Source organism: Typopeltis vanoorti, chromosome 14, assembly GCF_054136105.1.
Source record: "Typopeltis vanoorti isolate ZY-2024b chromosome 14, IOZ_Tvanoo_1.0, whole genome shotgun sequence".
Lineage (NCBI taxonomy): Eukaryota > Metazoa > Arthropoda > Arachnida > Uropygi > Thelyphonidae > Typopeltis > Typopeltis vanoorti.
Genome location: NC_143562.1, coordinates 72,122,663 through 72,134,713, shown reverse-complemented (window position 1 = coordinate 72,134,713; position 12,051 = coordinate 72,122,663). Strand labels below are relative to the sequence as shown.

The following is a 12,051-nucleotide window of genomic DNA, read 5'->3' as shown; positions in this document are numbered from 1 at the left end:
ATAGAAAATTGCACATACCTTTTTCTGGGTGTTGTGGCTTTTCCTCAGTCTGCGATGTCGAAAACTGCAGAGTGTGTGTGTGGGGTAGGCAGTTTGGTAGAATAAGTTAGAAAATCCCGGGTTTTTTTCGTAACATATAGAAACATATACTTTTATATAGGGTGGGGAAAAAATGAAAGGGTTAATTTTTTTTTTTTTTTTTTTTAAATAGGGAGGGGGAAGGGGAAAGGTGGTTGACGGTGTGTGGACCGTTTCGACTGTTCGTGGTCGTCATAGTTTATAAAGAGGAGTAACATGGGAGTTTTCCCAGAAATAATATACATAAATTCCATAATTATTTTGATATGATGAATTTTATTTAGAGCACACTTTATTAGCATATTAAAGAAGCCATAATAATGAAAAATTCCGATAAAAACAGAACACCATTCACTTCTGCCATTGAAGCCTATTGTGAAGATACGTGTTCAAATTCTATTTCTTCAGGCTTTTTCGTTTTCCGTTTCACTGCTCTCTTATTAAATTACTCAAACATTCCTAAAAAAAGTAAAAATTAAAGGTTTCAGATTAGCGATTTATACATACCCTGTTCTCAGCTCCTCCTCCCAATCGTAATGTTATTTTCACGTTATGCATTCGAAGGAGTTTATAATTCACAATACCATTCATTACATAATTTTTTTCTGACCTTCGGTAATGAGCTTTAAGATTACTTTTTGTTTAAAAGGAAAAGCATGTCAAGGGATCAACTATAATGATAACACAATACAAATCAATCTTAAGGGAAAAAACGTAATATAATTGTAGTCATAATAGTCATGACAAGAATTAATTTCACGATTTGATTAACTTTTAGACGCTGCTATTCTAGAAATTATCACATATACATAAATCAATAATTTTTACTACACGGACGTCTTAAGAAGGAGAAGATTAATGAATTTAGACATTGCGATATATATATTTTGGAATGTTTAAATTATGTGAAAATGCAGATAAATTCTAAGTAAAGAAAGAAGGCTTACCATAAATGCTCTTTCGTCTCGTAATTGATCTTCATGCGACTGAAATTAATATGAAACTATTAGTTTATAAGTATTTCTATGAGAAAACGGAGAAAATTAATCTAGCTAATCCCAAATTTTACGCGTTCGCAAAAACATCATTCGATGAGATTTGGTATTTAGATGACGATATTCCTTATTCCTAATTCTCTTATTCATACAGTTTATAGCAACTTATAATCTTTGCACTTTACAGCAAATTTCCACCCAAATTTGAAAAAAATGGACCTGAAAAATTCATAAGGAAGAAGATCACTTTTAGCAATAAAATGTGAGCGAGATCAAATCAAAATTGTAGAGATTATTAATGATGAATGGTGTATAACAATACTGCGATCATGGTACAACAAAGGTACACATAAACCTTTGTCTCATAGCGTTTAGACCTGAAACAAGAATACAAAGGATATGTCCTTGGAATGAACGAATTCTTCCTTTCATAAAAACCTACTTTACAGAAGTGACACAAAAAACTCAGGACAGGTCTTTTTCCCGAAGGACGACTTCAGAGGTTCACGTATATCATACGATTCATCACAGAAATAGCAGCAAAAACTTTGATTACAAAATGATGACGCAGATCATTGAAGAATTAATAAAGAAGAACAATAACATTAAACAGCAATTCTGGAATCCAGTGACACACAATCTACATACTTAGCAAATGAACTAAATGATCAAATCTACATGGTTCTTCAAAATGAGAAGTGAAAATACACCCAGACTATCTTCTCAAAAATAAGAACAACATGAAGATTCATGAAACAAGAGAAATCTGCCAGGTACCTAATTCTTTATACACTATAGAAAACAAACACAAACGTATAATAAAAAACATCAAGATACTGAAGACAAAACTAAGGACTCCTGAATTGGAAGAACTACTACAAAATACTGCCGAATAATTCATCACCACTCAAAAAAAAAAAAAAAAACATGACATCTTGAAAAAACTCATCAAATGTAATGACTTAAATGGTTGCTAGAAAGAACAGGAGATAACAACCTTGTTTTAATTTTAGATATTATCGATTTAAGATGGATTCAATTTTTAGACAAAGGATATTCAAAATTCTCAGTTTATTATGGCAAACCGTTGAAAATAATCAAAGGAATACCAGAACTGTACCAGAGGTACCATACAAGAAGACAAAGTGTAGGGAGAGATAACTAAGAGTTTTATATTTCACTGGAGTTCTTCAAGAAAACTCCTCGGAATGAAATGTTTTTATTACTTCCCTTGAGTCAGTATTCAGACTAACAGGCAATGGGTTCGAAATAACCCATGAAGATTCAGCAGAATAAGCCCACATAAGTAGTCTCAGGTTTGCAGGTGAGGGTGTGATGATGCATTCTAAGATTCAGTTTTCCTAGTACTACCACCTTGAAAATTTATATGAAAATGTACACTCGTTCCTACTTATTACATTAATTAAATATATTATTGGCAATAATACATTTAATTAATCTATGTAAGTAATTATTAAATTATCATCGATCTAATTAATTAATGTATTAAATGAATACAATTTCTAATTAAGTATTACATACATTAATAAAAATCATTATAATTAGTTAATTAGGCAATATATAATTTATGCATTTATTAGAAATAAATAAACATCTATTTTGAAAACGAGATTCTTCAGCTATCTGATATTTAATAGACTCATTACTGAAAACCATTGTTGTTATACAAAAACTCAAGTTATTCATGAATTGTAATATGTGTATCTCTGTATATATTCCTTGTTTTTATATGAATACACGATGATGACGACATTGAATTCATTGTCAATTGAGATGACTATTGCACTTTGTCCTGTCTGCATTATCACAATAGTAAAGGTAGTATTTATTCCATTAAGCACAGTGGTGACATCATTTATCCCTTTTGAATTTACGTTTCGGCGGATTTGCGTTATTATTTATCTTGTTTACAAACCTTTCTCTTTATTTTTCTCGTTCAGATAAGAGAAATTGAATTAGAAGAAGATAATTTTCCAACACTTAATTGCAGGTATTTTTGCTTTCCTTATTTATGTTTTCTTTGATCCTATTCATGTTCTTGGTAATCCAATGTGTGTGTGAGAGAGTGAGTGAAGATTTTTTATTAAACTGTAATATTCTATCTAAATTTTTAATCATTATTATGAATATTTTTATAATATTATTATTACGTAACACGTACAGGGTGTCCAAGGACTCATCGAGGGAGGGAACCTGCTCTACAACTTTCCGTCTCCACCCTGCCACCAACCACAACTATCTTCATCATCTACACCAACGCCATCTACCGCCGACTACCACTAGTAGTTTCATTGAAAATCAAAAAACAACCATGCACACGGCGGGATTCGAACTTGCAACCTTTCAGCTGGCGAGCGGATACGCTAACCATTCGGCCAACCAGGATGGGATTGATTGACATTTCATTGATCATCGTGTGGTATTTGTTAATTTTTATATACAGGGTGGCCATAAAATAACTTTCCCTATTTGGGGTCATCTGTAGCTAAAACCAATAAAGGGAATGAAACCAAATTTCACATTGAGACTTTTGAAGGCATGGGGAGATGATCTTCGCGAAGAAAAGATTTAGTATTAAAAGTCACCGATAGGGGAAATCTAAAAAAAGAATGAAAGAAAATAAAATGAAAATACTTACAACGGCATGTAGTTTTCTTTTCATGCAATCATCCAGCTAAATATAAATGAAAGTAAGATAAATAAACATCAAACAGCATATATCAACATTGTACTAAAATAATACATAATTTATTTGTGTATCCTTTGTTAATTTACATATCTATGATTAGGATCGTGCCACAGAGTGTCATTACCGTAATAATTCATAACATCTGTGATTCTTGATTCTCATAAATGAAAGTATATTATAGAATCTAAAAACATTTATACTGACAAGTGAAATCATACATAGGAAGGACATTAATCTCTCATTGTTACAGCTACATCGAAATGAAACTAAAAAAAAGGTTCAAATTTTCTTTGATTTTATCTTATGACAGGTGGGTTGTAAAGACGGTGGGTTTTGCAGAGTGGTGTCTTCGAGGAGTTCTAATGCTTCTGTAAACAGGGTTGTCAATACATTTTCTGCAAAGTTTATTTCAATTAAAAAAAAATATATATATATATATATATATATACTGACTATAACCGAGACTAGAATAACAATTAAGTTTATTCAAAACGCAACATGTTTCATCGGATTGTCCGACTTCTTCAGGCGTGGGACCATAGAAAGCAAGTAAACACTATAAGAAACATCGTATCACTATAAAACGACTATTATAAAATCAGTTAGCAAATATATATATATATATATATATGCTCAGTAGTTTAATAATAACAATGCCGTCATTATTACTATATACAGGGTGTTTCAAAAAGAATGACCTTATTTAAAAAAATCGGATGCGCTCCGTGTTTCCGAAATCCATTAAGAATCAATTAGATTTGGGATAGAGACTATAACTTAAACAGGGGTTCTTTAATCCTGAGAGATAGGTGATTTAAATCAATTTTATTGTTAATGTTTAGCACAATGAATATTTTATAGCCATATTATTGCCTTATGTGTTTATATTTACTTATATATTTGCTAAGATATTGCAATATTCAAATAATATAGCAAAATAGCGCTAAGGCACACAAAACAATAGCGTAGCAACAAAACTGAACGTTATCCTGAATACTGATGTCGTAAACAAGAACACGTGACACGCTGAAGAGAAACGGTAAACTACTACATCAATCATGCAAATGTTATCACGATTTATAAACTTTATAGAATGTAAATATTATCGATTTTATAATTTTTCATGCAAAAGAAATAAATCTTTTAACAGATTTATTATAGAAATGCCATTTGTTTTTAATATTTGACCCACACACGAAAGACCACAAGCCCTATAGCACACTAGTGCTGTGTGTGTGGTCAAGTGGAATAGAAGAAAGAAGAAGTCTGTTTGCATTTTGTTTGAACATTGAAGATTGTAATCTTTGGGAAAGGCAGAGTTGGGGAGATTGTTCCAAATGACAGAAGTAGATGGAATAAAAGATTAAGCAATGAAGTTAGTTCGATGAGTTTTAAGATGGGCTGTAAAATGGCGTTGGTTAGCAGTGGCTCTTGTTTTAATGATTTTGGAGGAGAGTAGAGGAATAATAATGGCCAATTCATCATAGCACTGGCGTGTTGAAGTGACTCTACGAGAAATGATCATTGATTAGTTAATCGGATTGCCCTCTTCTGGAAAGAACTGAGCAATCTTAGAGAGAATTTTGCTGCTCCAAAATATGGGAGCAATATTTCATATCTGGGCGGATTTCGGATTTGTATTGCGTTAGCAGCTGTGAAGGTGTGAATTACTGTCTTGTGCGAAAAAGTACACCAAGTTGTTTGGCAGATGCAGAAGCTATAGTTGAAATGTGGTTGTGCTAGGTAAGATAGGCGGTACAAGTCAGTTAAAAGAAGTGAAACCTGATCGTGTTTGGATATCTCAGTATTACTGAAGTTAAGGAGAGGGATGTCCTTGCTCCACAGGATGTAGCAAGGAGATCTGAGTTGACGGTCGTAGTAGATATTTAGGATTCTAATACTTGAGCAGTAACATGTTTATTGAATGAAAAGGAGGAACATGTATACTGCCGTCAGCAAAGCTATGGAGAGGATTAAAGTCTCTTAGAGTAAGTCATTTATATACAAGTGGAAGAGAGTTGGTGAAAGAACCTAATTCTGGGGGGAACTCCTGCATTGATAGTGAAAAATGAGGAGAGTAAGCCGTCCACCACGACACCTAGTGAGCGACCAGTGAAAAAGTTAGCGATCAAGTTGCAGAGAGGTGAAGGCTGACAATACGATGGCAGTTTGGTGAGTAGGTCCCTGTGCCAAACCCGATCAGTCTTCGGAATGCCGAGGGAAATCACGTCATTTTCTCCAAATTACTCCGTGGCTTGAGTCTATAAGTGGGTAGTAAGAGCAAGATCAGCTGTAGATCTCGAGTGATGGAATGCATACTGCTAGTCACTAATTAGTTGTCATGTTTCTAGATGGTTCAAGATTGGTTGCTAATAACCTTCTCCATGATTTTTGAACAGAAGTGAGCGCAATTGAATGGTACTTTGTTGGTCAACTATTATTACCTTTCTTTGGGTAATAATAGTCATTAAAAGTAAAATAAAATTAGCCTGAAAATTAAAAATTCAATTTTCGCTAATTTTACTGAACTGTACAGAAGCTATTGATGAAGGTTATTAATATGATACTGAAAATAAATAGAAATATTGAATTAATTAAGAGTAATTTATCTAAAGATTTCATATTGCACTACATTACTTATAATTTTACTTAATTTATGTAATAGTTATACGTAATGACATACTTCTTTAGCATTCCAATGGTCATTGCAAAAATCATTTATAAATAATAAATGTTGATTATGTCCCTCTTGATAAATTGATGAAAGGCATTCTGTAAGAGCTTGCTCCGTCTGAAAAAAAGAAATCCACTTTATTAATCTTTATACTGATGACATTTTCTCCATAGTTTCAATAAAACTATTTATAGGTTAATCAGATTTCAGTATCATTTTCCAATAATTCTTAACTTATCAGAGTTTTATATCAGAAGTTGTAATCCCGTGATGAAGCTTGTGTCGTTCTTCTCTATAATGAATTCTGAAGAGTAACAAATGTTTAGATAAGGATATTGTAGAAGTGATTCGCAGAGGCCTCCTTATCACAGCTAAATAGAGGAAGAGTCCTCTATGTAGTGGCTTTCAAGGTCCAGTATTTGATTCCTGCTGGGAACATTTTTGGGCTTCTCAACTTCTCAACAAAGGAGGTGGTAAGGAATTTCTTTCGAAAAACTGGGATTTTATACTTCCTTGTGATCAACCCGGACAATGTAATTGCACAATCTCTCAATACGTTCTGTACACAAACGTGTAGAATTAATAACAAGAGAATTCTGAACATAAATATCTACGGAAATATTTATCATTAATTCGCTGGAAACTGGATGTAAAGAGCGTCGAGTGCAGTGGTGTGAATCACTGAGAAAGGTTTCATTAACCAACTTATCTCACCTCGCTTTCTCTTCTCTCTACTGAACTTAGTGAGAATACTTAGGTAGTGTTTAGAGTGAACTTGCTCCAGATGTGACAATAATATTCTCTATTTGGAAGAATGTGCATTTCGTAGTATTAGCAGTCTATTCCGAGCAAATGATAAGAATTAGGAAGAAAACTTCGTTTATAGAATGCTGAGAAGGAGGTCTACGTGATGTCGTATCATGGAGTTATCAAAATAACTCCATGATGAGAAATCCTGCCATATCCAAAGGTTTGGCAATTATCAGTGTCTTGCTGAATACACTGAAAATTTGAAATGTATTTGCAAAGAAATACTTGCAAATTAGACGGAGAAAACGATTTAATGTCATCTGCAATATTTTAGTTGGAATTGAATGTAATTCATGAAGGCCTCCAAGAAACTCCCCACTTACTTCTGAAGATTGAGGTGAAGATCCCTCCATCATTTTCTGTTTGAAATATCAGAGAAAGTATGCTATCCAGTTATAAAAGTAAAAAAAAAAAAGAATTCTAAACTGTTTATATGAAACTTGAAAAGTACCTTAGAAGTAGAAAAATCCGCAATTTTTTTTACCTTGCGCATTAAAAGCACATACGATACTATAAAAATAACATAAACGATTTAAACATTTGGGATTTTAAAATAGTTTATTTGATTATATATATTATGATATTAAAGACGTTATACGTACCTGCCCTTCCGCCAATTGTACGCAACCAGCGGCTGCAGCTTTGGTTTCTTCATTTCCTAAAAATACATCCCAGACGCGATTTAAATTTAAATCTATGATATATATATATATATATATATATATATATATATATATATATATCAATAAAAATAAAGATGTCACACCTCCTTGGAATTTATCTCTCAATTTATTTAAGGAATATTTCAAAATGAGGGAAACATCGTGAATAAAAATAACATGAAATAGAAAGAAATATTATTCACTTTAAAGAAAATATATATTTTGATTTGATGTTTTACATCAAATATGAGAGAAGGCAGCATTATTTCCCCGATTTGTTACTAATGAGAATATTGAGTGTGACCCCTTGAAATACACGTATGTTGAAAACTTCTTTAAAAACGCTTTGAAGGAGCTTTAAATAGTACAATAACAAGTTTAATTATCTTAAAGATAAGAGAAGTTTTAAACTCCCTATAATATTGTCAACTTTTCAAGTTTTATAAGATTTACTCCAACAAAAATATAATGTCTGATATATAGATCATGAAATGTCCTTGGAACCACAAACCAATTTCTTTGACTTATGTTTTTTTTTGCTCAAAAATAAAATATCACAACTTCTCTCAAAATTATTAACAATAATTGTAATTAAAACATATCAATTACCGATATAAATTGCTTGGTAAAATGGGAGAATGCATGATAATGACAAATGTCATGTGCAAATCAGGGTAACATGAATACCTTAAAAACAACACAATTAAGACACAAAAGTAAAAGTTATAAATTATACAACAAAACACTAAAAACATTAAGAATGCTAGAGTTTTAAATTGATCGTAAAAATTACCCTTCTTTCATGCGTTCATTTACCTTTCGTAAACTACATGACCATCGGCATCAATGCTATACAACAAATATTGATTTGCATTCATCAAGTTTCTGTATGCACTTTAACAATTATGTCAATTATACAAGGATCTTTACGATGTAAAATTAGAATGATTACCATTACGAATATTTTTTTTTATAGTTTTTATACACTACTTTTATGGTGCATATAAAATTTAATTACAACTTACTGCAAAAAACTGCGCCAGGCTCTTCAGGGTGATCGCCTTCCTGAGCTGATGGAAATCCGAGCACTGAATGTTCCAAAAATAGAAATAATAAAGCCAGTTTAAAAGGCATTTTTATTTGCAAACTCTTGTATCCAAAAAAGAGTCCAAATATACTATTTCTATTAACCAAGTGATATACCGCACTATGCAGGAATGTTTATATATATATAGTGCTCAGAGAGATACCTTTAAAAAATCCTTATAAATTTTCTGAATAAAATTTAACTTCCTGCTGATATAAATGCCGGAAGGAAGTTACATACGCACATAACACGCACATGTGTGTATATAAATATTCCGATCATTTCCTAGAGCTATAGTTATCGATTAATTATTTCCTTCCAGCTTGTCTATCAGCAGGAAAGTGAATTTATGTAACACTACACGTAACGACTAACCACCCACACACACACGTTCATTGGAGGGTGCGCGCAATATGTATATAATATGTATTACATACAAATATGTATGGAAAACATCGAAATATTGTACTAAGTGTTTGAAACGCATACTAAAGTTAGAAATTGCTCTTCTCAGTTTGAAGACCAATTCTCTGAAAATGTTATTCTTTGCAAGGAATTTTAGTTAAATTATTTTTAATGATAGGACTAAAGACCAATTACTTCTAGTCACCTGCACTTGTTGGATTACCTGCAAGGAGCTATTTCCAGGAAGGGATTACCTATAACTGAATTTGCAATTCCCTATTACCACTGAAGCTGTAACACAAAGATCCTCCATCATTTCGAATTCCGAAGAAAAACACAATAACTTTAGACAAAGAAAAGAGATCAGTCAGTCTTATGTAATGCATTAGCTACAGCATAGATCGTATTGTTCCAGAAGCCAACTCTCTCACAAAAATACTGCTCCATCAGATAACAGACTAATTAACTATCTTTTAAATTCTACATTTAAATATCTTTTAATTTCGAAAATAAAAATCAAATGTTATTAAGGTATCGAGTGGTAACAAATGCTATCAAGGATTATTTCACCCACATCTCATCGCTACAGAGGGCGCTGTAGAAAGGCATGCAGATGGCCCAATACCAAAGGCAGTTCGAACACACTTGTACGGACAAAAAATAACGGTTTTAAATATTTCGCCTGAAATTTCTGATGATTTTCTCATCAGCGAGACTATTAATTTGTAGATTCGTATTTTTTATTTCTTTTGTTTGATGTGATTTTTCTAATATGTTGAATTTAAACATCCCGATATTTTAGTATCGTTCAGAGATTGTTCTTTTGCAGTTAATTTTAATTTCATTAAAATTTCATTAAAAAACGTAATGTTCCACCATTCGCATATCAGACAAAAATGAAATTTTCTGTTATCATTTTTATTCTATTTAAGTTTTGTTTTTTAAATATCGTTATTATTTCGTCCATAATTAATCACATCAAATAAACATGAACTTAACGAATATCCTTGTCATATCCCGTTCCCTGTAGGATTTTCTGAATCCTGAAATATGTCTGAATCAGATTTATTTTCAGGACATCCTGTAATGTGAAAGTAAATCCTGAATCAGATTACATGATGTGCTTTGAGGACATTTGTAATATAATTCTACTGTAACATACGCCTCTTCTATGTCAACGATGTACATAATAGTATTTGTTTTATACTATTTCTTTTCCTTTTATATATTATGCAACAAACATAGTATCAGTACATGATCTTCCCATTGCACAATATATTTTAAATTATACTTGAAGATTTGTCTAAATAGACAAAAACATGTTTCACGAAAACTTCATTGCGGCAATTCTTCGCTGGAAAATCGAAATAATATTCTGATGGTACAAATAAATGAAAACTGATGCAAAACAAGACATATTTTAGAAAACATAGTTTCTTTCTGTATTTCTGTATTTAATTGGATTTCATTTCACTTTTTATAATACTTTTCTGTTTAAAGCGAAATTAATATTTTGTATTTTGCTGATCAGAGAATTTCCTAATTTTTGTTTATTCTTAAAATATTAATATTTTAAAATTCTTACTTAGATACCACAGACTCTGCCGATGGCATATTAATATTTTACAAAAGTGTGATGGGATTGTTAGAAGGTAAGAGCACCAAATTTAAGAATGTTTATTTACTTTTATAACATTTTCCTCTTATTCTACACATTTATGCGGATTATTTTATGCGTGTGCGTGTGTGTTTGTGTGTGTGTGTGTGTGTGTGTGTGTGCGCGCGCGTATGATAGTTTCGGGAATGGGAAGTTATTAAACTGTACCTAAAGTACTACTACTTCAAATTTGCTGCGTAATTGCTGTTTTCTTTGTTTGTGCTGGCATACAAGGCACTGATATAATAGAAGTTTTGTATGGATCAGATATACACTAATTCTAAAGAACTCAACGGACACCATGTGATAATGTGAGGAACAAGCACCCATGACGCCCACCTTAATAAGACAGAGAACTTCCGTTCGCTCCGATGACTGCAGCAATTCTACGGGGAATACTTTCCACATATGCACGATAGCGAACAATCGGAAGTTTGGACCATTCTTCCTGTAGAAATGTAACGAGGTCCTGGATTGTTGTTAGGCCGACGTTCCTTGACCTTACCCGACGCTCCAGTTCTTCCCACAGATGTTCAATACGGTTGAGGTCAGGGCTCTGTGGGGGATGGTCAAGTGTGGTGATATAGAAGTCGATAAACCATGCAGTTAAAGCAGCAGGTTTATGACATGGTGCACTGTCTTGCTGAAAGAGACAATGGTCATTTCGTAGAAATGCCACAAAGTAGGATGCATTGTATTGTCCAGAATGTTCAGATACCTCTTGGAGTTCAATGGTTGTGGCACCATAAACAGATCCGAGACTGAACCAGAAAAAACAGAACCATACCATCAGATTCCATAACACTGCTTTCAATGTTTCCATCCCACTGTATACAATCTTTACACCATTGAAGACTACATCACACATGTTGGTATGCGTAATGTGGTGCGTGCCCACCCTACGCTCATGTTCGGCGAGTGTAGTTGGTCTTCCACTGCGGTAGCATTTGCAATTGACGCCTTGCGCTTCCAT

The 12,051-nt window shown here is 32.8% G+C and overlaps 1 protein-coding gene across 1 annotated transcript; it reads right to left on the bottom strand.

Moving 5' to 3' along the window:
- Positions 1 to 334: 334 nt before the first annotated feature.
- LOC150099647 (uncharacterized) lies at positions 335 to 9,175 on the bottom strand. Its single transcript, XM_090404271.1, has 6 exons — positions 8,955 to 9,175; positions 7,870 to 7,925; positions 6,467 to 6,574; positions 3,733 to 3,768; positions 1,026 to 1,064; positions 335 to 537 (listed from the first exon to the last, which is right to left on the bottom strand). The coding sequence occupies exons 1-6, from the start codon at positions 9,061 to 9,063 to the stop codon at positions 505 to 507; spliced, it is 381 nt and encodes a 126-aa protein (XP_090260397.1). The 5' UTR covers positions 9,064 to 9,175; the 3' UTR covers positions 335 to 504.
- Positions 9,176 to 12,051: the final 2,876 nt, after the last annotated feature.